The 26,193-nt window shown below is 59.0% G+C and overlaps 2 protein-coding genes across 3 annotated transcripts; one reads left to right on the top strand and one right to left on the bottom strand.

Moving 5' to 3' along the window:
- The first annotated feature begins 339 nt into the window (after positions 1-339).
- On the top strand, positions 340-19,212 carry L3MBTL2 (L3MBTL histone methyl-lysine binding protein 2). Of its 2 annotated transcripts, XM_062202788.1 has the most exons (17): positions 340-446; positions 2,804-3,044; positions 4,374-4,507; positions 6,330-6,453; positions 7,164-7,243; positions 9,706-9,823; positions 10,270-10,404; positions 10,636-10,724; positions 12,687-12,918; positions 13,356-13,432; positions 13,600-13,704; positions 14,295-14,442; positions 14,782-14,864; positions 15,170-15,404; positions 15,825-15,890; positions 17,026-17,142; positions 17,587-19,212. In XM_062202788.1, the coding sequence occupies exons 1-17, from the start codon at positions 423-425 to the stop codon at positions 17,694-17,696; spliced, it is 2,118 nt and encodes a 705-aa protein (XP_062058772.1). In that variant the 5' UTR covers positions 340-422; the 3' UTR covers positions 17,697-19,212. The 2 variants fall into 2 exon arrangements, with proteins under 2 accessions (XP_062058772.1, XP_062058773.1); XM_062202789.1 differs by lacking the exon at positions 340-446 and having other exon boundaries at positions 2,966-3,289.
- Positions 17,132-26,193, bottom strand: CHADL (chondroadherin like). Its single transcript, XM_062202787.1, has 6 exons — positions 26,186-26,193; positions 24,737-24,914; positions 22,551-24,257; positions 21,482-21,648; positions 20,752-20,950; positions 17,132-17,216 (listed from the first exon to the last, which is right to left on the bottom strand). Exons 1-6 carry the CDS (start codon positions 26,191-26,193, stop codon positions 17,190-17,192), a joined length of 2,286 nt encoding a protein of 761 aa, XP_062058771.1. The 3' UTR covers positions 17,132-17,189.

Raw genomic sequence — 26,193 nt, 5'->3', positions numbered from 1 at the left:
TGTCACCTGCCCCAGCCACAGCTGCTGGAGACATTTGGGGAATGAACCAGCAAATGGCAGCGATCCCTCGCTCCTTCTCTCCCTCCCTCTCAAAAAAAACGAGAATGAATATATATGAATTTTTTTTTAAAAAAAGAGGCCAATAAAGAGGAAGGCACAATGATAACAGTCAAGGTGGGGATTTCCACGCTAGGGCGCTACCCTTCGCGCACACCCGAAGGAAACTACAAGACCCACAATCGCCCGCGGCTTTCCCCGCCCCGGGGGAGGCGGAGCACGGGCGGGCGCGGAACCGGCTTTTCCTCTACCCGGAAGCGTGATTGGCCCGCGGCTCAGGGAGCTGGCCAATGAGTGCGCTCGGGGAGAGCGCTGAGGCCAATATGGCTTCCTACACCTGGTGACGGTTTGAGAAACTAAGTCTCATGGAGAAGCCACGGGGCGCTGAGGTGAGAGGGAGAGGACCTAGCGCGACTGGGCGAGGGAACCCCGAGCGCGTCGCTCCGTGGGCCCGTCTCTTTTAGCGACGCCTCGAGGGTGGGAGGGGGAAGGATGGGTAAACTGAGGTCGGTGGGCTGAGCCAGAGGCGATCGGCGGTCCGTTTTGCTTCGGTAGCGCCGGGGCCCGCGTCTGGCGAGGAGTTCAGGGCGGAACAGCCTCCCTCGCTGGGGGGAAGCGGAACTGCGCCCCGGGACGGAGAGCGCCGGGTCCTCTTTGTCCTCCTCGTCTCGTGGCCGCGTTCCTCGGCGATCGCGGTGCCCGTCACGTCCAGGTGGGGGAGGGAGACTCGAGTTCGGCGGACGGTGCTCCGCGCCCGGAGCTCTCCCGGGCATCGTGTCTATGGTTGAAGCAGCGGAGGCGCAGGGAGCTGGTGCGACTCCCCAGGGACGTTCACACAGCTCGAGAGTGAAGGAAGTGGGTGCGGAGTGTGTCAGCCTGCAACACCTGACCGGCTGGGTTTTATCCGCCCTGCTGTGACCTGCAACCCACCCTTTCATCACTTGGCTTCTGGACACCTTGGGGCACTGGAATCCGCTTCCGTTCTAGCGTATTTCTACGTGTAGTTGCAAATAGAAAGTGTACTACCTCCAAAATTGGATGATGGTGAAGGAGACTGTTAAAACGCGGAGTAAGAGTAATAGCTCATACGGTAGAGCGCTTACCCTGTGCTGGAAACAGAACCAGGTTTCACCCTTCTCAGTGCCCCCAGCAGTCCGCTAAAGGCTTGTTATTATCTGCATTGTATTGATGAAGGAAACAGAAAATCACACAGTTGAGAATGGAAGAGCCAGCGTTCGCACCCATGCGTATCTGATCTGAGCGCCAGTAATAGTCGCCAACATCATGGAGCGCTCAAGTCGCTGTTCTAGGTGCTTTAGCTGCATTAACTCTTACTTCTCCTGCAAATCCTGTGAAATAAGGGGTATTATCCTCGTTTTACAGACGTGGAAACTAAGGCGCTGAGATTCCGGCTTGCCGTGGGTCACACACTAGTGATCGCCAGCACTGGCACTTGAGCTCCAGGTCAGAGCCCAGGCCTTCAGCTTGCTACCTACCTTTTTTTTTTTTTTTTTGACAGGCAGAGTGGACAGTGAGAGAGAGAGAGACAGAGAGAAAGGTCTTCCTTTGCCATTGGTTCACCCTCCGAAGCCAGGAGCCAGGTCTCCCATGGGGTGCAGGGCCCAAGCACTTGGGCCATAGCAGAGAGCTGGCCTGGAAGACGGGCAACCGGGGCTACATACTTTTTAAACTACCTGTTAGGTAGATTCTTATACGGTAGCCCAGTTACATCTCGCACCCTGTGAGCCAAATATTCTTCTTATAGCTGAGAAAATTGAGGCCCATCAGGATTAAATGACTTGCCCCAGACCCATAGCTAGTTAGGAGCAAGGCTGAATCCAAAGCTGTGGTACATAAACCTCCACACCACCGCTATCTGTGCCATCTGCCTCTCTCAGTCTGAGTTCTAAATTTACTTTTCTTTGACTTAAATTACTTTTGAGTTGACATTATTTTTGAGTTGAGATTATTTTGGTGTACATATACTGAAGGGTTTCTAACGCGGGTCCTTAAAGGTAACAGAAAATGTGTATTATGAAAAAACAATAATTTCACATTTTTTACACAAAAATGTCCTTTAATTTCATTTTTCCCCATGCTTTCTGAGGTATGCTTAACATCCTCTACCCCAGAAAGTCTTTATTAGGTAGCTTTTCACGCTGTTGCTCAGCTCTTCCCAATTTTTTGCTGATTTGACAGACAGCTTTTCAACTTTACATTGGTGCAAAAGCAGTCCGCATTCAGTAGACACCATCCTGAGATTTTGGTGTTGCCTGGGCTAGAGACAAGTGATATGGTCCTTCCTCAGTGCTGGACAATGAGCTGCAGCCACCAGTCTGCCCCACAGTCATGAGGCAAACAACCCATACTCCATAGTGTGCTGTACTACCAAGCTGTGGTGTGCGGTAGATTACGTAATTTAAACCCATCTTTGACTTGTATTTTCAACTTACAGTGAGTTTATGAGGACAAAACCCCATCTTGAGTGCAGAATTCATGTTAATACAGCATTTGTAAATCCTCAGAGGAGCCTGGTGAATATTTCTGTCTTGTTAATGCCATTCTGTTGAGTTATGGTAGAGAAATGTTACGCAAACAGTAATCCTGATGTTTGCAGAAAGGGTATTTGGAAGATTCCCCGAAGTGTGGACTTGGCAGACAACCAGCAGGAGACTGAGTAGCACATCTGCAGCTCCTCCTGACGCACCAAAGCCCTTCTGTCTGGTTTGTGTCATCTGTCCTCTAGGAGACCCCGTCTTCGGAACCAATGGAGGAAGAAGAGGAAGACGGTGACTTGGAGCTGTTTGGTGGCTATGACAGTTTCCGGAGTTACAACAGCAGTGTGGGCAGTGAGAGCAGCTCCTACCTGGAGGAGTCGAGTGAGCCAGAGAATGAAGATCGAGAAGCCGGGGAGCTGCCCACCTCCCCTCTGCACCTGCTGAGCCCTGGGACTCCTCGCTCCGTGGATGGCAGTGGTTCTGAGCCAGGTGCCTTCAGAGTGTGTCCTGAAGATGGAGAGGAGTCAGGAGGTCATGGAGGAATAGGGGGATGGATACAGGGCTTTCTGCTCATGTCCAAAGACCTGTGAGAGAGACAGACGCACCCCGAGTAGCCGCAAGGGACATTTCCTCTGCTGGTTTCCGATCGTGGTTTTGTTGTCTTTCACACAGCTGATGTTCACTCAGCACCTATGAGATGCCCATCAGTAACATGGTGCTGCCTCTACATTTGTGTAAGCAGGCCGTTGACTTCTAAGCCTGGATATTTAGAAGATAGGAAAGCTTGAAGGGCTGTGGTCACTTACCAGGGACAAGAAATAGCTTGTGGGTTGCCAGTTAGGCAATGGGAGGGGAAATACAGAATAACGTGACCTCTGGCTACAAGGACTGGGGTGGGGGTGGGCAGTAGGAATCCCCCAGGATCATCTGGAAGCCAGGTGGCTTTGGAGCTAGCTGTGGTCCTTGGACGGCTGCTGGGCCCCTGTGTCAGGGCGGCCCGTGTGACGACACTCCCATTCCCTGGGAGGTAAACTCTTCAGAAGTGCGATAGTCTGCCTTTGAATCTTACTTCCTTCCTGTTCATCTTATCTTCTCATCCTCTCTCTTCTTTCTCTCTTCTGTCTTCCTCCAGCCCTTCCCATAGAATCTTAGAACCTTAGAACTAGAAGCAACCAGTAGAGACCAGTTGTGACCCTGGCTGCACACTGGAATCCCTCAGGGGATATCCGACACACTGCAGATGGCGGTGCCCCAGTGCAGACCAGTTCCGTAGAATGCCTGGCGTGGGCAAATGTTGAAGCTCCCCAGGTGTCTGTAATGTGAAGTCAGGGTTGAAACGCTGACCCAGCTCAGGCTCTTTACTGTACCCATGAGGTAACGGAGCCACAAGGATTGAGCGACTTCGGCACTTCTACCTAAGACACGTTTTTCTCTTTGACTTTTCTGTCTTGAAAACTTCCTCACTGACCTGTTTCCCCAGTTGTCTTTCTGAAGTTCCCTTAGCCCCGCTGTTACACATACAGCCCAGGGAGGCCAGGCAGCCTCGCCTAGGTGAGGTCCGTTCAGATGTGTTCAGTGGGGCCGCCGCTGCCACCGCCGCCTCCTCCACCTCCTCCTCCTCCTCCCCCTCCTCCCCCTTCCCCTCCTCCCTCCTCCCTCCTCCCTCCTCCCTCCCCCCCTCCCCCCCCCCCCTCCGTCAGCCTTAGTGGGGGCTGGCACTCACCTGGTTAGTGCAGTGTCCCAGGTATTGGAGGCCCTCATTGGGTTTGATTTGGGGCGACCGTACCAGGTGAGTCATGTGCTAAGTTCTCTTCCCAGCTGTCTGTGAGATGTGTGGTATCGTGGGCACAAGGGAAGCCTTCTTCTCCAAGACCAAGAGGTTCTGCAGCGTCTCCTGCTCCAGGAGCTATTCCTCCAACTCCAAGAAAGCCAGCATCTTGGCTAGATTACAGGTGAGAGGCAGCCGCTTGGACCCCCAGGGCCCTGGGTGCTAAAAGAGGAACCAGCTGACTGGAGGGCCCAGAGGACTTGGGAAGCTCCTTGTTTTGGCCATCTGAGGCTGGACATTTCTTCTGAGAATTTGCTGTGCTCTCAAACCTCAGTGGGCAGAGGAGTCAGTTTATGGAGCTCGTTCGTTAAGAGCTTGCTGTTATCCTTCCACCCCCAAGAATCACACGTATTCAGTAAATTTAAGTGAGAGTCCTGGAGGTTCTGATCAGAGCTGGATGTCCCTGCTCTTCTCTGCACGCTTTTATAAGTGCCTTGAAGGGGAGCTGGGATATAGGCGCAAGGTTCACCAGCCACAGCGGCATCAGGAAGCTGATGCCTTGTCGCTGACTGTCTCGTGGATGCCACCTGGGAAGTCTTACCAAGCTCTTGACATTTATAGAAGTTTTAGGGATGGAAACACTTGTCTTAGGCACATGTTGTCAAACCCACAAGATGATGCAGTGTGCCGAGTACAGGGAGGTAGAACGACTGACCCAATGCAGCTCTGTGGAGGGAGAGCATTGGAATCTGGGCTGCAGCCTGCGCTCAGCTGCCCAGCCGTGGGTTGTTTCCCAATGTCCACACGTTGGCCTCAAAGGTGACTGTGCATTCGGAACATCTGGAAAGTTTTTTTTTTTTTTAAAGATTTATTTTGTTTATTTGAAAGAGTTACAGAGAGAGGTAGAGACAGAGAGAGTCTTCCATTCACTGGTTCACTCTCCAAATGGCCTCAATGGCCAGAGCTGAGCCGATTAGGAGCCAGGAGCTTCTTCCAGGTCTCCCACGTGGGTGCAGGGGCCCATGCACTTGGGCCACCTCTGTGGCTTCCCCAGGCGCATTAGCAGGGAGCAGCCACGTCTTGAACCGGCGTCCATATAGGATGCCTGCACTGCAGGTCGGTGCATTAACCTGCTGCACCATAGCACCAGCCTCTAGAAAGTTTTAAAAATATGACATTTGGGTCCTATACCCAAAGACTGGTTTAACAGGGAAGGAGCGTGACCTTGGCTTGGGGATTTAAAGAGCTCGCCGGTGACTGCCTGCCACCGCGATTCTGGTGGAAGTGCCCTGAGCTGGCTGCTGCTGGGCCTCACTCACTGCGCTGCCTTCGCTTCCCTCATTTTGTGGGTTTCATGCAACACATGAAAGAGAGCTCGTGATGTTATTTGATAATAGTGACAGTCTGGGGACACCTGTTGAGGGCTTGGCATTCCCAGTCTAAACAACAACTTACACAAATTCCTGTTTTAAGAGTTTAAGCATTTGAGTAAAAGATATAGAAAGCTTCAGAACCAGGGTTGGCCCCCAGTCTGTGTGGGATGTCATCCTACATTTCCACTTCATTGATCCTGGTCAATTCCTGGCTTTTCTGATCGGCGTGTAAGTTACAAAGTGTGTACCAGGGCCCTGGCCTTGCCCTTTAGGGGGCGACCTCCTCGGAGCACCTGAAGATAGCGGGGGAGCCTCCGTGTAGCACAATTACTGTGTACAGAGTGCTGCCTCCTGGAGCAGAGACTTTGTGGTGCCCCACCCCCCAGCCTGTTCTCTGTGGCTCAGTAGCAGCACCAGAGTAAGGAGCTACAGAGCTAAAGCTGTAGGGAGAGGCCCCTGCTCCGCTGACCACCCACCACCACCACCACCCTCTGAGCTAGGCCTTGTCCACGCTGTGTTTTACAAACTCAAGCCAGTAGAGAATAAGTAACTGAACAAAACCAGGCAGATCCTGACAGTGCGGATCCAGAAGCGTCCTTAGCCGCCACCTCATGGCCTCTCTTCTCCCTCCAGGGGAAACCACCGACCAAGAAAGCCAAAGTGCTGCACAAGGCGGCCTGGTCTGCTAAAATAGGAGCCTTCCTGCACTCCCAGGGCACTGGACAGCTGGCCGATGGGACGCCCACAGGGCAAGACGGTAAGACAGCACGGGACAGGTTCTGAAAGCAGCTGTGGTGGTGGCCGGGACCCGGCTGGCCTTCCCTGGGAGTGGGGGCTGGGAAAGCTGGGCCACTAGAAAGCACCCTGGCCCAGGCTGACTGCCCCCCATCGCCCTTTCCTTGTTGGCTGTTGTGGAAATTACCTCCTAAAAGCTCCTGGGTCACCCTTCAGAAGTCAGGAATTAGCTACTTTTGTTTCTCTTTGATTTTATCCCTGGGGCAGTGGAGGCCCAAGTCTGGTTTGAAGGGGCAGGAGTGGAGGGTTAGGATAACAAAAGGAACCTTCTCTCTGTGTGTGTAGCAAACTAAGTGTAGGCCCACTCAGCTCTGCCAAGTTGGCCTCCCCGCCAGCAGGTCTGGGCCTCACTGTGCTGCTCCACCCTGTTGGGTTGGATGTGGCCAAGGAGAGGCTGAGGGGGTGTGAGGAATTTAAACCCAGGGACACTGGCATTTCCCTTTCCTTGGGGATAAGAAGGGAGAGATACTTCTTTGTAAATGCTCCTCTACCGAGGATTGATGGCTTCTAGATTTGCCCCGCACCCCCTGATGGCCACTGGTGGGGCAGGTCTGGGCACACTGGGACTGCTGGGGAAGGACACCTGCTGCTGAGCCCACTGGCCCTTGGTGCGGGTGACCACAGGGCTGCCACCTGGGCTTCCAGGCGCCAATCTCCCTCTCTGCTCCACAGCTCTGGTCTTGGGCTTCGACTGGGGCAAGTTCCTGAAGGATCACAGTTACAAAGCTGCTCCTGTCAGCTGCTTCAAACACGTGAGTGCCCTGGGTCGCAGAGGGAGGGCAGGGCACACAGCGGAGGCGCTGGCCTTGGCGTCCACACCCGCTTCCCAAGGATGGTGCCAGGCTGGTGTGGTGCTGCAGCACTGCAGGGCGCACCAGGTGCAAGGGGCTCAGCCTTGTCAGCCAGCTCCGTGCTGTGAGTCTGCTGCTTTTCAACAACTCCTGGGAGCTGCGCTGTGGCAGAGCGAGTTAAGCCATCTGTACCCTGGCAGCCCTATGAGTACTGGTTCAAGTCCCGGCTGTTCCACTTCCAGCCCAGTTCCCTGCTCATATACCTGTGAAGGCAGCGGAAGATGGCCCAACTCCCTGGACCCCTGCCACCCAAATGGGAGACCTGGATGGAGTCTGGCTCCTGGCTTCAACTTGGCCCAGCCCTGGCTGTTAGGGGCCATTTAGGGAGGGAACCAGCTGATGGAAGGTCTGTCACTCCCTCTCTCTCTGTAACTCTGTCTTTCAAATTATTAACCCCCTTCCCCAAACACTTATTGAGGGCTTCTAGCCCCGGGCTCCAGTGCCCCTCCACTGAGGGCCCTACCTTGCTTATTTAAACAGCAGAACGGCGTGAGTGGGTGCTTGAAGGACCTTTCTGTCCATTCCCCTGTGTCCAGCAGTTGCCCATTGAAGGTGTGGTGCTTCTGTTCTGGCCCAGGCTCCTTGGTCTCCAGAAAGCAGAAACGGATACTTCTGGGGCCACTTGTGCAAAAGACCCCCCTGCAGCCATCACTGGGGGAGCAGAAGGACAAGCCCAGTCCCTAGCCCACTGGACTTGAGTAGAACTTACACCCAGCGGCTGGATCCTGCGGGTCAGGAGAGAAACCTATGGAGGCGCTCCTGTTCTCCCTTTCAAATCCAGTTCCTCAATCCTGGGAGCCTGGGGGGAGGCCTCTCAAGTCTTGAAAGGGTCTTCTCCCGGAGTGAGCCTCCTTCCTGCACTGCTGCTGGCAGGGTGGGGGCGGGGGCGCCTGCATGCCCACAGGTTGGTCCCTGACCAAGCAAACTCACTCCTCCCTGAGTTGCTAATGAGGGGAGGTGTTCATCCCTGTTACTGGGGGACTTCTTTGTGGCCCTGAATGCTCTAGCCGTGCCAGATGGGTTTTCGCTGGCACTTGCCTGCGCCAGGAAGATCGGTATCCTCTGTAGAAAGCCTTCCCTGTGCCTGGGCTGGCACCAGAGTTGCCAGGTTCTGGGACGATCAGGGAGAAGCAATGAGCTACCTCACCTGGCTGCAGCCAGGGCTGAGAATGAAAAGGAATCACAAAATAATTGGCAGTGGGAAGGCAACCAAAAGCAGCCCCTGCTGCTGGGGGCATTACATTTTAAAGATGTATTTATTTGAAAGGCAGAGTGACAGAGATCTTCCATCTGCTGATTCACAATGGCCAGGGCTGTGCCAGGCCGAAGCCAGGAGCCAGGAACTCCATCTGGGTCATCTTCCAGTGCTTTTCCAGGCGCATTAGCAGGGAGCTGAATTGGAAGCAGAGCAGCTGGGACTTGAACCCCCTGTGCTACAACGCTGGCCCCAACCGGGGGTGGGGGGCATATTTTGATAGAAGCAGGGGTAGAAAAAGAACATGCTGGAGGGAGTGTGGGCGTGGGCAGCTCTGTGTAAACTCAGGGGTCGCAGTATTTACTGCCCAGGTTTGAGTGACCATTGAAGAAGATAGCACTCGTGCCAGAACAGTGGCCAGCACGGTGACAAAGGAGTGGAGCTCACTGAGGTGTGATGTGCCCAGAACAGTACAAGTAGGAGCTGGTCCTGTAAAGACTGGAACCCAGGGCCAGCACTGTGGCACCACTTGTGGTGCTGGCATCCCATATAGGAGCACCAGTTCCAGTCCTGGCTGCTCTTCAAATCCAGCTCCCTGCTAATGGACCTGAGAAAGCAGTGGAGGATGGCCCAAGTACATAGGCCCCTGAATGGAGTTCCTGGCTCCTGGCTTCTGCCTGGCCCAGACCTGGCCATTGCAGCCATTTGGGGAATGAACCAGCAGATGGAAGATTATGACTCTACTGTTTGGGCCCCTGCCATTCACATGGGAGACAAAGGTGAAGCTCCTGGCTTCAGCATGGCCCGGCCCTAGCTGTTGCAGCCATCTGGGGAGTGAACCAATGGATGGAAGAAACTCTCTCTCTCTGTGTGTGTGTTTCTTTCTCTGTCTCTCTGTAACTTTGACTTTCAAGTAAATAAATAAATCTTAAAAAAAAAAAAAAACACTTAAAAAGATTGGAATGCAGGTCTGTGACTCTGGATCTGTAGCTTCACCCCGTCCACCAGCAGACCCCATTCCCCAGCTAAGCTCCCGGGGACCACAGATATGTACTGTTCTTCCTGCACACATCAGCTGGTCTGAAAAGCTGAGATGCAAAGTGGAATGTGGCTCTGCTACTGCCCCAGCAGCTCTCTGAGCCCCTTAACTGCTCTCATTGCTGCACAGGTCCCGCTGTACGACCAGTGGGAGGACGTGATGAAGGGGATGAAGGTGGAGGTGCTCAACAGTGACGCCGTGCTCCCCAGCCGGGTGTACTGGATCGCCTCCGTCATCCAGGCAGCAGGTGTGTGCTCCTTGGCCAGGGCAGGCCAGCAGTGCTGGGGGGACGGCCCCAGACTCACCTTGCAGATGGTGGCCAGACAGGCCAGCAGTGTCACAGCCAGAAGCTGGCTTCCTAAGACACAAAGAAATCTACCCACTGGGGTTCCTTTCTCCCTTCTTGGAATTCTGCGTCCAAAGGGACCATAGAGCTTAGCAAGCTTGCAAACTCTAGTTTTTAAAGTTTATTCCAGGGATGACCAGGCTATAAAAAAATTCTTGGCTCCATGCAGTAATGCTTTCCAAATAGATTTGTCTTGGCTATGACTGTCGTGGACCACAGGCACCCACGTGCCTGGAAGGAGCTCTCAGATATACAGTAGGAAGTCTGCTGTAGGCTGGAGAAGAGGGGAGGCCTGAGGACCCACCTGTCCCCCATCTCAGCTCATGGTTGTCCTTTTCCCTCCTCAGGGTATCGGGTGCTTCTTCGTTACGAAGGCTTTGAAAATGACGCCAGCCATGACTTCTGGTGCAACCTGGGAACAGTGGACGTCCACCCCATTGGCTGGTGTGCTATCAACAGCAAGATCCTGGTGCCCCCCCGGAGTGAGTTGGCAAAGAGGTTCCCTGTGTGGTTCCCGTGGGACCTTGGTAGTGGGGGAGCCCTGTGTCTCGTGTTAGTAAACACTGGCCCCCTTGTAGCCTGCCCTTCCTGTCCCGGAGGGCCCAGGGCAGATCCAGCTCGCGGGGCCTGGTTCTGTAAGGTGCAGTCACCGCTGGCCTGTGCTGCGGCAGTGTCGCCAGGCTGTGTGACGGATTCTGCCGGTGTCTCCGCAGCCATTCACGCCAAGTTCACTGACTGGAAGGGCTACCTCATGAAGCGGCTCGTGGGCTCCCGGACGCTTCCCGTGGATTTCCACATCAAGGTCAGCCAGGAGCCCGCTGGGTCTCTAACTTCTCATCCCGCCCCTCTCCCGTCTTAGTCATTCTCCCTGCTGCTCACAGGAACATTCTTCCAAGCCTCCCTTGCCTGACAATCTCCCACAGCTCCACTTCTCCCCAGGACAGAGTCCACAGGGCGAAGGCCACCTGCCACCCCTGCCGACTCTGATCCAGGCACACGGGTCACAGTGCTGCTCCACCTTCTACAGACCCTGCCTCTGCTAATGACATTCCACAGGCGTGTTCACACCATAGATGTTGTTAAGTATACAGGGCACTGTGGGCATACACAGAATACAGACACTGCCATCTGGGAACTCGGGTCTGGCCCGTGACATGAATAATTATAGAATGTCCTTGGTTCTGACCCAGAGTCAGTGGCATTTAATTTTAACTTTAGAAACTGTAGTTCTCTAAGACAGAATTTGCACACGATGAGAAGTCCAAGGCAGCTAAAGGGTATATGGTAAAGACTGTCTGTGCTGCCACCCCGTGCCAGGCCTCACGGTGGGGCCCTCCCCACACTGGGCACAGCTTCCCGTCACCAGAATGCTGCCAGGAAGTCAGGATGCTGGGAATTACAGAGCCCGCTCCAGGCACGGAAGCTCAGGAACCCGGGAAGGTCCAGCAGCGTGCAGGAGCCACACTGGCGCCTCGGCACCGGAGCTGGGCCTGGAAGCAGTGTCCGGCCGGTGCTCCTCAGGGCCCATGTGGTCTCTTGGACCAGGTGCTCACGGTGGTGTTTTATGTGCCCTGTGAGCCTCGCAGCAGGGTGCGGCACGACATAGGGCAGGTGTGCCAGGTCACATGATCAAACTGCGCCCTTGGAGGAGCAGGTCAGCAGGTGTGGTAGGGAAAAGGCGCTTGAATTTCTACCCTAATAGGCAGGGGTGGTATAGAAACCTACAGTGGAAAAGAAAGGTATGGAAGCTGGGGCCTGCTCACCATGGTGCTAAACACCAGAAGGCCAGTGCAGTGCTGGGTTGTGGGCTCCAGAGGAAGGAGTGTGTCCGGGGAGGTGAGGCAGGGCAGGTGGCCTAGAGGGTCCGAGCCCAGCCCTCCTGCACCATCCGCCACTCTGCTTAGAGCTGCTATGATGTGGAGACTTGGGGGCTGTGGGATCTGGTTTAACACTCCTGGGTCAGATTTTCCTGTTGGCTGTTCTGTGAGCCAATAGTGCTCCAGGCCTGCACCATACCTGTCACTTGTGCCCCTACCACCCCAGCTCTCTGCAGAGCAGCCCGTCAGTGGGGACACTGGTTGCTACTGAGGTGCCCTGGTAGCATTTCAGAGCCGGAATCAGACCTCAGCTCCCTGGATGTGAGTACCCACTACGCCACAACGCCAGCCCCCGGATGTGGGTCTTCTGTGTGCTATCAGCAGAGAGGAGGGTGGGTGGACACTGCTTCCAGGCCCAGCTCTGGTGCCGCTGTGTGGCTCTGACACATTACTTGGCCTCTGCAGGCCCTTTGGGTGGGTCTCCTTGGTCTGAGTGGGTTTTGTGGTTCCCATCGTCCTGACCTACTGGCAGTGCTTGGTGAGGAGTGGTGCACAGCTCCCAGCTGTGTGCCTGTCATCCTAGGGAACCAGGGCCATGGCAACCCCAGCGCTGCAGGAGGGCTCATCACCCTGACCTGAGTTTGGGGTGATCCCACCACGCCTTCCCGCCTCTGCTTTTTTTTTTTTTTTTTACTTGAAAGTCAAGCGTTACAGAGAGAGGATTGTCCATCTGCTGGTTCACTCCTCAGATGGCTGCAGTGGCCATGGCTGGGCCAGGCAGGAGCCAGAAGCTTCTTCCAGGTCTCCCACGTGGGTAGCAGGGACCCAGCATTGCAGGTGGCGGCTTTACTCACCCTGCCACAATGCCAGCCTCCTCTGAGACCGAGAGGGAAGGCAGGTGGGAGGAGCCCGTGACCACACAGGCCTCTGTTCTGCTGTCATTGCAGATGGTGGAGAGCATGAAGTACCCCTTTCGTCAGGGCATGCGGCTGGAGGTGGTGGACAAGTCCCAGGTGTCACGGACCCGCATGGCTGTGGTGGACACAGTCATTGGGGGTCGCCTACGACTCCTCTATGAGGATGGTGACAGTGACGATGACTTCTGGTGCCACATGTGGAGCCCCTTGATCCACCCAGTGGGTTGGTCACGGCGCGTTGGCCACGGCATCAAGATGTCAGGTTAGTAGAGCCCCAGGCCGCAGTGACCCTGGCCATTTCCTCAAGGGTTGGGGGGACACCTTGTCTACACCTCCCAATGGTGATGGCAGGTAGAGCCTGTCACCCCCACCTGCACATGACAGCACCGACAGCCGGAGCAGCTGAGTGACAGGATCTTGTCAACAGCTCAGCTCTGGAGGGGCAAAATCAAGATTTGGACTCGGATGCCGCTCGCCCCATCCTCTCCCGTGTCACGTGGAGGGACCCGGGTCTCGAGGGCTGCAGCGTCCCCACAGCAAGCTCTGGTTTTCTGACCTAGACCCGTCGCCTGTGGTCTAGGGCGGGGCGTGCTGGGGCCCCTCTGGGAGCTGCCTCGCATTTCTGGGGGAGTCGGGAGAGGCCCTGTTGGCTGCCTTCACCTCCCTTCTCTTCCTCACTCCCTCTGCCTTCCACACAAGAGCGGCGCAGTGACATGGCCCATCATCCCACCTTCCGGAAAATCTACTGTGACGCCGTCCCTTACCTGTTCAAGAAGGTGAGGCACAGCCCGGGCACTCTCCCCTTGGCCATGGTCCATTCCAGGCCTGAGGACCCTGGCTCTTCCTGGGACTGTCCCTTTCCATCGCCAGGTTCTGCCACAGGATTGTCCCCCACCCATCCCTGGGCCTGCCCAGAGATTCCCCACTGTCCCATTCCTCTAAGGTCCGAGCTGTCTACACAGAAGGCGGTTGGTTTGAGGAGGGGATGAAGCTGGAGGCCATTGACCCGCTGAATCTGGGCAACATCTGTGTGGCCACCATCTGCAAGGTGAGTCGGGCTGTCCCCCAGCGCCAGCTTTCCCAGAAGACTGAGGTGCAGGGGGCTCCACGCTTCAGTCAAGGGCTTGTGGGACCTGGAGACACTGGCTGCCCGTGGAGCATGTGATTTTGTGAACAGGGGCCTTTCTTGCTCCTTGCTCACAATGTGCCTTCACATCAGGGTCCAAGGCACCTTAGGTGCTTATCGAACATTTGAGCCTGGCCCTGTGTCAGTGTCACCTCACTGGGGACCTACCTGCCACACTCCATTTCCCCTGTGCTAGCCTAGCTATGAGCCCCAGGCGGGTTCATTTTGTCCCAAACCAGCTCCCTTACTGCCGCAGAACAAGGTGCAAACACTGCCCCTTGGCTGACCCAGCCCGGTGGGGGGCAGGCAGAAGGGGTATGTGCTCACCACTGGGGATGCCGAGGCAACAGGAAGATGGAGCCCCTGCTGGCACAGTCTCCTTGCCGATACCACAGAAGCACCAAGTGCCCTGGAGGGGGAGCTTGGGTGCTCGCCCGGAGGCCTGAGTCCACATGCAGCAGCCTCATGTCTCCCTGGACACGGCTCAGGATTCGACGCTGTCTGCTCCCCAGGTGCTCCTGGACGGCTACCTGATGATCTGTGTGGATGGCGGGCCCTCCACAGATGGCTCGGACTGGTTCTGTTACCACGCCTCCTCCCATGCCATCTTCCCAGCCACCTTTTGCCAAAAAAATGACATCGAGCTCACACCCCCAAAAGGTATGATTAGACTGGCCACCACAGGCTGGCCTTGTGGGAAGGGGCAGAGTGAGGCCACAGGCTCAGATGGCTGGTCAGGTCGGACTCTTGGACCATGGAGCCTCGGTGTGGGAGAGGTGACAGAGCTGCCCAGGCCCCCACTAGCCCTTGCCGTGGCTGAGCCAACCTGAGCCCACGGCCAGCACGTGGGTGGTGAACAAAGCTCCCACTCGTGCCTTTGGCCAGTGAACCACCTATGTGATGCCAGCCCGGGAGGAAGGAAGGAGGCTGGTGTGGCAGGGTCTTCCTCCCCCGCCTGCCTCCCCTTTCTCCTCCACATCTACGCCTCTGCTCCCCCAGGATATGAGACACAGACTTTCAGCTGGGACACCTACTTGGAGAAAACCAAGTCCAAAGCAGCTCCGTCGAGACTCTTTAACATGGTGAGGAGACCGAAGATGGAGCGGGGGCTGTGGTGGCCTTAACTGTCCCTGCCCACTGCTGTCCCCTGCCCTCGAGGCCCTGCTGCCGGGTGACACTGGGCACCCTGCCGAGCCTTGGTTTAGCCGTGCCTTTTCCATAGAGGGATGCGGGGCCGCCGCGTGGGAAAGAGGCACGGAGGGGTCATGGTCCAGATGACCCTGCCCCAAGGGCCCTCCAGCGAAACACGCCCCCCCCCATCCCGACATTCCATGAGTTTGCGGGGACAGGAAGCTGACCGGCCTGGCAACTGCTTCCCCCACCGCAGGACTGCCCCAACCATGGCTTCAAGGTGGGCATGAAGCTGGAGGCCGTGGACCTGATGGAGCCCCGGCTTATCTGTGTGGCCACGGTGACGCGGGTGGTACATCGGCTGCTCAGCATCCACTTTGACGGCTGGGACAACGAGTACGACCAGTGGGTGGACTGTGAATCCCCGGACATCTACCCCGTGGGCTGGTGTGAGCTCACCGGCTACCAGCTCCAGCCTCCTGTGGCCGCAGGTCTGGCTCCTCACAGCCCTAAAGGGCTCTTGGCTTGCTTTCTTCCCTCTTTCCTCCTTCCTGCCAGCCACTCCCACTCCCTCATGCCCACCTCAGTTCTTTGGCTTGGGGCCGGGCAGTGTCCTGGACCCCTCTAAGTAGAATGTGAGCTCTGCCTCCCAGCCCTGCTGCCGACCACTCTCTCCCCCTCCCTCCGGCCTGCATCCTGCTCACTCCGTCATGTGCGCGTGCCCCCGTGCACCCAGGAAACTGCCAGCCCCTCGGGGCAGCCCTGGTAATGAGGATGGGAAGAAGGAACTGTTCCCCAGCCCCTCCCCACCTCCGCTCCTCTCTTTGCCCAGTGTGGCCTCCCTTCTCGGGGCAGCCTGTGTGCTGGCCTCCCAGACTCTTAGTGCTTTTGCCCTTGTCTTTCAACAACAGAACCAGCCACACCTCTGAAGGCCAAAGAGGCCACGAAGAAGAAAAAGAAGCAGTTTGGGAAGAAACGTAAGTGAAGCCCCAGGGCAGCCGGGCTGGTGCGGGGCTGGGGCAGCAGGGCCGTGTCCCTGGGGGCTGCACGGGGAGCAAACCTAGCTGCTGGGCCCCCAGGTGCTGCACACCCATGAAGCTCTTGCACGGTCCCCCTCCCTGGCCCTTTGGCCCCACGAGCCTTTCTCCCTGGGCCTTTGGGGACCCAGAGCACAGTTAGGGAATTCAGTCTCTGGCAGTCGTCAAGACGCTGAGGAAGGGGCAGTGATAGTACTGGGGGGAGGGTCCCCATCCCTGCTGCCCCAGGCTCAGAAGACGGCGTGGCCACCTGGCCACCACATGGCCACTTGGTTCTAAGGTAAAGGCATGGCATGGGCTGGGTGCTGTCTCTCCGAATCTCCCGGAGGGTGGGAGCAAAGGCATCCGGACTCCTGGCCACTGTCCCCTCAGCTGGTCCCACGCTCAACAGATCCTGAGCCCAGGGTGAGCTCTGCTGGAGGGAGCAGGGTGCTCAGCTGTCCTCGGCATTGGGTGGCTCCGCCCTGGGACGCCCTGGGACAGGACAGAGCAGCAGTGGCGGAGGGTCCTGGGCAGGGTACAGGTGTGAGGGGTCTGCCATTCAGCACTCAGCAGCGTTGCGAGTTGCAGGTGTGGAAATCAAGGATCAGAAAAGGGAACCGGGGACAGGCGTTTGGCAGTGCAGGTGCCGTGTCCCACACCCTGCATTCCGTGCTGGCTCTGGCTTCCTGCCAGCGCGGACCCGGGAGGCAGCAGTGACGGCTCGAGTGTCTGGGGACCTGGATGGCGTTCTCAGCTCCTGCTGTTGGCTGTTGAAAATATTTAGGGCTTGAACGGGCGAGGGGAGCGTGCTCTCTCTCTGCCTCTCAAATTTTAAAAAACTTCAACTAAACCACTGTGGCTCTGAGCCTCAGCTCTCGAGGAAAGCGGTGTTTCTGGCGTCCTGTGGGAGAGAACCCGTCTGACCCCAGGGCACAGGGCCAGTACTGGGCATCGTCAGAGCTCAGTCCAGCCTGTTGTCTCCGCACCACACGTTCCCCTCTGCCGTGCTGCCTGACGCTGGATGAGACCCTGCCCTGTAAGCCTCGCATGGATTCGACCCTGATTCCGGGTTTGATTCCATTTTTATTCAAAGGGAAAAGGATCCCGCCGACCAAGACCCGGCCCCTCAGGCAGGGGTCCAAGAAGCCGCTGCTGGACGACAACCTGCAGACGGCGGGGGAGATCTCGTCGGAGCCCGTTCCCGACGAGAGTAAGAGCCGTGGGAGTGGGTCCAGGCAGGGCCAGCCTGCTCCGTGCTCAGAGGCGGCCCCTCTCCTTCCCCACCTGGGCACAGAAGAGTGGAGTCATGCGTGAAGGGACTTCCGGGCACCAAGCAGCCCTTGAACCGCAAGGGCTTCCCAAGCACCTGCCCCCGCCTCTGGTGGGAGCTGAGCCCCTCTGCCCCCGCCCTCGTACTTGGCAGGGTGGGTGGCAGATGGGTGGGTGCCAGGGTCTGTGACACAGCCTGCCTGGCTGGGGTGTGCCTGGGGCCTGGGCCCTGTCTGTGAGCCCCTGGAGGTGAGCAGGAGGGTGAAGGTGCTCTCCCCTCCGCAGGCAGCCAGCTTCCTCTCCCAGAGCCCGGGCCCTGACCCTCCCTGCTGTGACAGGCTCGCTGACTCTCTGCTCTCCCCGCCCGCCTTCCCTCCCTCTGTAGTCATTGCTGTGTGTGTGAAGGACGAGCACCTACACACGGCCTCACCTGGCAAGGCTTCGGGTCCAGAGCTGCCTGTCCCCACAGAGATCAAGCAGGAGACCCCGGACTGAGCCGGCCTGGGCTGGGCAGAGGGAGCGGCTCCTCTGCTCCCCCAGCCTGCCACGCCTCCTGAGTGGAAACTGAGCCTTTTTGTATAGATGCTGCCTGCTGTGAGGCCCGGGTCTCTGACACCTCACGCCTCCGCCCTGGTAGGAAAGAGCTCCATGACTGGGGCAGGGTGTGAGCAGCCCTGCCCCAGGCAGAGCGCGGAAGCTGCAGTAGTAGCTCCACAGGAAGGCAGGACTGAACTGTGTGTAAATAAAGGTCACCTGACAGACACAAGTGCTGTGACAGGAGCAGCCCCCACCTGGAAGCCCGCCCGGCCTCTGCTGTGCTCCTGGCTCCCAGGGACCCTGCGGTGGTGGGCAGCTGAGAAGCAGTGACCAGGATTTGGTGACTTGTGGGGTGGCCTGAGCACTGCCCCCACTTCCGTAAAGGAACAGGGTGGGATGGGGCAGGGGCCGAGGCCTGGTGCTGCCAGAGGCAGCAGGATCCGAAGATGAGCTTGGCCCATGCGCCATCCAGCCCCGTCTGAGTCTGACCTGCTCTGGGGCCTGGCCTGGCCCAACATTTGCATTCCCCTCCTGCCCATTAAGCAGGGTCAGGGATGGCCTTGTCGCTGGGGGTGGTCAGCCCTGAGGGCTGAGGTGCCCCCGCTTTTCCACCAGTGCCAGGGTAGGGTGGGGGGCACACACAGGGTATGGATCCTGGCTCACTACCCCTGTGGTCCCAGTCCTTTAACTCCTCCACCTGGTGTCTGCCCAAACTTCAGCCAGCCATAAAGCTCTCTGATCAGCCATGTGTCCTGAGCTCCTCTTCCTGAAACCACGGTCAGGCCAGGCTGCAGTCCTAGCCCTTCTCTTCCACCTAGGTTTTTGGAAGGGGATGTGTGGCCTGGCTTGGTCCTGTCTCCTGCGGCCCCTCGGGCCTGTGTGCTGCTCTGTCAGCCCAGGCCACCTGCACCTGCCGCTGGCTGGATGCGCTGTGGTTTGCTCAGGGCTGGGTTTATTCATCCCTAGGATGCGGGTGCAAGTTTCCAGCCATCCAGGACCTGGGCGATTCTAAACAAGGTCCAAGAGAACCTGATCCTCTTCCCTTTGCTAAGGCGGTAGACAGCCTCTGCCCCTGCAGAAGCCAGGCCCAGAAAGTGGCAGCTGGTGCAGCCCAGGTTTCTTCAAATGTCAACAGGTCTGGAAACTGAAGGGCCTCAGAGGAGTGAGGCAAGGGGCCGTGCCTCCCCTGCCATCACCCACACGCACAGTGCTGAGACTCGGGGTGCTGGGTCAGTGGCATCGGCCCTGGGAGGCTGTGGGGAAGACGCTCTGCTGCTCCCAGAGCCCGGCCAGACTTCATCATTGCCAATTCCCTTGCAATTAGGGGATCTGAGACAGAGCTTGTGTAGCCTGGACCCTCTGCTGGAGAGTCCCAAGGACCTCCTCCCCCAGGCACTGGGGGAACCACACATTTAAGGAGCCCTGAGAGGTTCATTCTGACTTCTCAGGTGAGAAGAGAAAAGGCTCAATAAAGATGAGCAAATTGATTGCTTATGTCTGCGGCTGCTTAGTGACAGCAGTGGGGCTGGCAGGGCTGGCCTCCCGCACTCCCCCTGTGCCCAGCATCCACTCAGTCCCAGTCCTTCATGTTAACCACCTTCCATGGGGCCTGGAGGGAGAGCAGGGCAGACGCGGCCCAGACTCAGGCCCCCAGGGCAGCACCCACAGCCTGGAGCTGCCAGAGCTCAGGGCCCTCAGCCTTCCTAGGAGGACACTCACACTGACCTAACGAACCCAGCAGTCCGGGGCTGGCACCGGGCGGAGAGTCTCCGTGTCAGAATGGGCAGCTGAGCCAAATGGCCCAAGAGGCCCCGCTGTCTGCTGAAGCCACCATGCCCTATCCTCTCCTTTAACTAAGTTCCTGACCTGGAGGACTGGAGCCGCCCCCCTGAGCCAAGTGAGCGGTGTCTGCTGGTACACTGCCCGCTGGAGGGCGGTGCTGCTGCCTTGTCTACACCAGCTCTCTGCCTTCTGAGGCCAGACTCGCTCCCCCACAGCTTGCAGTCTTGGGTTTCCTGCCTCCATCCCAGCCTGCTTCCACAGGAACACTGTTAGCTGTCAGGGGTTGAACTCTGTGCCCCCGCGAAAGGTAAACGGGAACCCTAACCTCCAGTACCTGGGAGTCTGACCTTATCTGGAGGTAGGATCTTTGTAGAGAGAATGGAGTTAAGATGAGATCGTTAGATTGGGCCCTGATCGGTAGGAGTGGTATCCTTGTAAGCAGGGGAAACAGCACAGAGAGGGGAGACGCTGTGAAGAGCCCGAGGTAGGCACTGGGACTACGCTGCCATAGCCAGAGGACTTCTGACGCTGGCAGAGGTGAGGAAGGGTTCCCCCTCCGGGGCCCTGCACACCACTTGGTTCTCAGCTTCCAGCTCAAGTCATCAGCAGTCTTCATTTTTCTGGGCCACCCAGTGTGTACGCTTGCTGTGGGAGGGCCCAGGGCACTAATGCAAACCCCAGCTAATGGCCTCTGGCACGTCCCAGTGCCTGCTTTGTTCTCACTTGCCTGTAAGGACTGGCCCTCGCACCCCTCATGGGCACCCACAGACACCCTGCCCTGAGGCACTCCTATCTCATTCACCCTCCTCTGATGCACCCAGAGATTTTGCTACAACTGAGGGCTCACGCTGGGCCTGGGTAAGTCAGGATGGTGGCTGTTGCCTGGGGCCACCGCTGTGGCTGGCAGGTGGCAGGAGGCAGAGCCAACACCACACCTGCTCGCCCTGGGGGGTGAGGCGCAAGAGGCTGGGTGGACCACAGGACTGATCTTACACGTGGACAGGGGTGCTGTGGCCTGCTGGGAAAGCCACTGTCCCACACGAGGGAACTGTGCAGTCACTTTCCTACAGACCCACTCTGGGCCCAGCCCAAGCGTGGAGAAGGGGTGTGATGTCACTGAGCAGACACAATAGGGTCTCTGTCCAGCTCCGGAAACACATGGGTCGGACAGAGGAGCGCAACCCTACCACCCCAGCAGCTCTGGGGCCTGGCCCACCACCCCAGGACCAACCTTGTCTGCTTCCCGCTGTCTCCCCTGGATGGAGGTTTTCCGGGCACCTGGCCTAGCCGCTGGTGTCTGCGTAGACTTCCTGGCAGCTCCACCCAGGCAGGCTTCAAAGACAGTAGCTGCAGCCTTCACCCTCTGGCCACGGGCACTGGGAGGGCTGGCGCAGGTGGCCCCCACCCGCAGGTTCAGCCCAGTGAGCCACCTGCGGGAAAGAGAGAGCCTGACAGCCCACCGTGCTGACAGTCGGCTAAGAGCCTCCACGAAGAGCGCGAGGGCAGCAGGGGCCCAAGCACTTGGGTCATCCTCTGCTGCCTTCCCAGGCTCACGGGCGTCCCAGGCGGCAGCTTAGCCCGCTGCACCACAACACAGGCCCTAAGTGCATCTCTCTAGTTAGGCAGATACTTTTACTCAGGCTTAGCTGGTAAAATCACAGAGCCCACGGAGCCCAGGTCTGCCTTCTTGTGTGATTACGCAAAGCACACGTGTGTTCACCAGATCCCAGCCCGAGGGGACAGCAGGGATCACTCCTCCTTTATGGGTGAGGGAACTGGGGCTCAGTGGAGGCTACCCCAGCCCCCCAGGAAGGGCAGCTGAGGCTGAAATGGGCTCATTCAGGCGTGGCTCTGGCAGGACTCGCCCCTGCCCACCCCCACAAGCTACTCAGCCAAACACAGGCAGGGTGCCTCCAGGGAAGTGGCAGGGGTTTGACTTGGGGGTCTGGCGGGGTGCCCACCTGTGCAGCGGGAGCAGCTGGCAGTCGCAGTGGAAGGGGTTGCCGCTGAGGTCAATGAGCTCCAGCTGCCTGAGGCCCGGCAGGGCAGGCAGAGCCCGAAGTTGATTCTTCTGCAGGTGCAGGCTCTGGAGCCCAGGCCCCAGGCCCAAGAAGGCCCCAGGAGAAATCTGCAAGGAGGTGGGAGGTGCCAGACCCTGTATGAGGTCCTGCCAGGCCCGACTCATCCCAGGTCTGGGAGGGAGTCCCACCATGGCCCAGCAAGGGGAGATACAGGGGGCTCAGGTAGGAAGGGCAGTGCTGGGGTCACAACCCAGGTTGGCCTCCCATCAAAGCACTTGCTCCATCCAACTCACTGGATGTCCAGTTTGTGGTCTTTCTGTTCTGCATGAGCCCAACACCCTGACAAAGGCACAGCCTCCTGGGGACTCTCAAAGTGTACACAGGTGACCCCCATGGCCCCAAGTCCCTCCCTTCTCCATGCCCTGGTAGTGCCCTCCCTGGGCAGGCATCTGGCCTTGCAGCACTGGATCCCACCCAGTCTGGCACCCACACCTGAGTCCCCAAAGGACAGGGCCAGTGTCTGGCATCTCTCAGCATCCCCACACTCAGCCTGGAATCTGGCACCAAGGAGGTGGCAAGATGTTTGCTGCCAGGTGTGTGTGGGGTGCTCTGTGGCACAGCACACTAAGCTACCACTTGGGACACTGCCATCCCATATGAGCACCCACTCGAGTCCCAGCTGCTCCACTTCCGACCCACCTCCCTGCCAATGTGCCTAGGAGAGCAGTGGAAGATGGCCCAAGTCCTTGGGCCCCCGCACCCACGTGGGAGAAGTTCCAAGCTCCTAACTTCAGCCTGGCCCAGCCCTGGACATTGTGGCTATTTGGGGAGGGAACCAGCAGATGGAAGCCCTCTCCCCCTCTCTGCCTCCCACCCTCCCTCTCTGACTCTGTCTCTCTCTGTCTCTCCCTCTCTCTCTCTCCTCCCTCCCTCTCTGTCACTCTGCCTTTCAAATAATAATAACATTTTAAAAAGTTGGTTGAGGGAATGTGCTGAGCCCGGTGCCCACCTGCTCCAGGCCAGTGCTGTTTAGAAAGAGGTGTTGCAGGGACCGGCCCACAGGCCGGAAGGCCGCCTCGTGCAGGGCCCTGAGTGGGTTCCCCGAGAGCTGCAGCTCCAGGAGGGCAGGCAGCCCCTCCAAGGCCCCCGTGGGCACCTCTCGCAGCTGGTTCCTGTCAAGGTACAGCTTCTCCAGCTCTCGCGCTGGGCCCAGCGCCCCAGGGGACACCTCGGTGATGCGGTTTCCACTCAGGTAGAGCCAGCGCAAGGCCCGCACCCCTGCCAGGTCCCCGGGTGCCAGGTGGTCCACAGCGTTGTCCTGCAGGTGCAGGGAGAAGAGGCTGTGCAGAGGGCTCAGGGCGGCCCCGGGTACCTGCGAGAAGCGGTTACGCTCCAGGTACAGGTAGCCCAGGTGGGGGGCCCCTTCGAGGGCAGCGGCGCTGAGGCGCGAGAGCTGGTTGTCCGAGAGGTAGAGGTAGATGAGGCGGCCCAGGCCCTCCAAGGCGCCGGCCTCCAGCTCTGTGATGCCACACTGCTGCAGGTGCAGCGACACCAGGTGGCCCAGGCCGGGGAAGGCCGCTCGGGGCACCGACGGGAAGTGGTTCCGCCTCAGGTCCAGGAGCTGAGTGTCGCTGGGGAAGCCGCGGGGCACAGCCCGCAGGCCGAGGCCCTCGCAGCCGCTGTGCCGGGACTCGGAGACGCACACGCAAGCGCGCGGGCAGGGCGCAGCCGCCGCATCCGGCTCCCCGGGCGCGCGCGGAGGGCCGCGGGGCGGGGCCGCGGCGCGCTCGGCTTCCTCCTCCTCCTCCTCCTCCTCCTCCGCGTCTCCCGGGCAGCGCAGGTCCGAGGGCCGCAGGGCGTCCAGGGCCTCGCCCCGCAGGCGCCGCGGTCCTCTGCACGCGCCGTCCGAGCGCACGCGCGCACGCGCCAGCCACTCGAGCAGGGGCCGCGCCTGGCAACCGCACCACAGCGGGTTCCCCTGCAGCCGCAGGCGGCGCAGCTGGCCCGGGCCCTGCAGCGGGGGCAGCGTGTCCAGCTGGTTCCCTCGCAGGTCGAGGGTGCGCAGGCGCGGGCAGTGGGCGAAGGCGCGGGGGTCCAGGGCCTGCAGGGCCCCGTAGTGCAGCACCAGCTCCCGCAAGCCCGGCAGCGCCAGCCCGTCCTCCTCGCCCGCATAGGTGAAGGGGTTATGGCCCAGCTCCAGACGCACCAGGCTGCGGGCCTGGGACAAGGCTGCGCCAGGCAGGGCCTGGAGTTCGTTGTGATGCAGGCTGAGCCTGCGGAGGCCCGGCAGACCGGCCAGGGCCTCGGGGGCCAGCACGCTGAGCGCGTTGTGGGACAGCTGCAGCCAGCGCGTGCGCAGCAGGCCCTGGAAGGCCATGTCGGGCAGGTAGACCAGGGCGTTGTGGGCCAGGTTCAGCGTGGCCAGAGCGCCCAGTGCCCCGAATGTCCCGGGCCGCAGCTCCTCCAGCATGTTCCCCTCCAGCTCCAGCCGCCGCAGCGAGCCCAGTCCGTCCAAGGCCTCCTGGGGCAGCGCGCTCAGGCGGTTGTAGGCCAGGTTGAGGAGGAGCAGGCGGCCCAGGCCGCGGAAGGCACCCTCGGCCACCAGCTCCACCTGGCAATGGCGCAGGTCCAGGTGCGTGAGATGGGGCAGGTGCTGGAAGGCAGCCGGGGGGATCCCCTGCAGCAGGTTGCCCCGGAGGTCCAGGCGCTGGGTCAGCTGCGGCGGGAGAGCAAAGCCGGCTGAGGCCGTTTTACCCGCTGCTGTGCCCCCCCCCCCCCCCCGCAGCGCCTTCCTCTCAGTTCTCTTCATCCAGATCCCTGATGCCTCCTCCAGGAAGCCTTCCCCCCACCACGGCCCTCTTCCCACCGTCTTGTCACTGCCCGTTTACCCCCCACTAGCTTGGGACTTCCCAAGGCAGAGACCACCGTTTCTGTGCCCCGGGCCTGCAATGAATTCAGCGTTTAATCTATAGGTCACCTATAGAGTACACCTATATTGTGTGACCTATGCCAGTCACTCAATAAGGGTTTCCAATAGATCATCTCCCTGTCCTTGGCTTTCCATTATACAGTTATGAAGACTGAGGCTCAGCAGAAGTCACTTGCCAAGACCTCCCGGCCAGATGGTGGCAGATCCACTGGCTCCTCCCACTGCCACCGCCCACCCCATCACACCCATGCTGGGGTCCTGCTGACCTCAGGGATGGTGTCCGGCACCTCAGTGAGGTTCTGGTGCTGGCAGGCAACGTGCCGCCTGGAGTTGTCACAGACGCAGGTCTGGGGGCAGCGCTGGGCTGCCGTGCGCCAAGCTGGGCCTGGTGGGAGCAGCAGCAGCAGCAGCAGCAGCAAGGAGGTGTGGGTGCAGCTCTGGGGGCTGGGAGTGCGGGAGGGCCGGTTGTCCACAGGGGCGGGGCCTTGTGCTCTCACTGAGCCCAGCCGTGCTGCGGCTCCTGCCCCCAGAACCCCTTGGAGCCCTCCCGCTCTGGACCAGGAAAATGGCATTGCCATCACTGCCCTGTGCAGTGGGTGTTCTTAGTCCCGCTTTATGCTGGAGGAGACCAAGGCTCAGAAGAGTGACCCGAGGGGGCCCTTTCCCTCTCCGCCAGCAGCGCTGACTGCAGGGCACGCACCAGGCTGTGGCCAGGCTCCGGTGCATGGGAGGAGGTGCAGAAGCATCCTGGCCTCTGGCAGACGCCATGCCCCCTCCCAGGGAGCAGGGACATGTGGCACCACCGTGAGAAGACAGCTTGGCCGTGGGAGGAGAGGCCCCAGGGCGGGCCTGAGCTGTGAACAGGTTGGTGGGGCCCGAGGTTCAGGAGGGAGCCTTTTTACTTCCGTTTTGTTCTGCCTTCACCTGAGTGCCGCACAGCTGGCCTGGACTGGCCACCCATCCGCCCAGCAGTCACACAGCCACCCACCTGTCCCTGCTGCCGCCAGGGCTCTCCCGGCTTCTGCGCTCCACTCACCACCGCAAACCAAAGGGAATTTTCCAGAACACAGTTGGAATGTCCACAGCTGCAAATCCTTCAGCGTCTCCCCCACGGCCTTTGGTGGAAAGCCTGAACTTTCCCGATTCCTTAACTGGAACCCACTTACATTCTTCGTCGTCACCCTGGGCCCCCCTGCCACCGGCACACTTGGACCAAACTTTGTGTCCCTGCACAGGCGCGGAGCTCTCTCCTCACTGCACGGGTCACCCGACACGCCCAGCTCAGCCTTGTCCTTGCCGGCCTCCGAGCTGCCTACCTTCACCCCTCCCTCACCGGCTTGTCACTGTGACTCCTTAGGATCTCAGGATCCACCCCTGCCTGGGAGCTGGGGCCTTTGTCAGAGCCTTGGTGAAGGCTGGCTTAGGGCAGACCAGGAAGGGGAACACTGGGGACAAGTCCCTGAAGGGACAGTGTCTGGGGCTCAGACGGCTGCTGAACGCTGAGACGGGTCCCCACAGGGTTAACCCCCAGGAGCACATCAGCGTGGCCACGTTCCAGACATGTCTTCCGCAGGGAGAACCCTCTAAAATCTCAGGCCGAGAGAGCTCCCAGACCCCCTCCTCCTGCCCCAGAGGGCCAGAGAGCGGCAGGGGCTGGCCTGCTGCCACCCAGCCCCTCTGAGCCCCCACTGCACTCTCAGGGCCCCAAGACTCACCCCTCCAT

This window comes from Lepus europaeus, chromosome 10 (genome assembly GCF_033115175.1).
Source record: "Lepus europaeus isolate LE1 chromosome 10, mLepTim1.pri, whole genome shotgun sequence".
Lineage (NCBI taxonomy): Eukaryota > Metazoa > Chordata > Mammalia > Lagomorpha > Leporidae > Lepus > Lepus europaeus.
The sequence above is the reverse complement of the archived record's forward strand: the minus strand, read 5'-3'. Positions and strand labels throughout refer to the sequence as shown.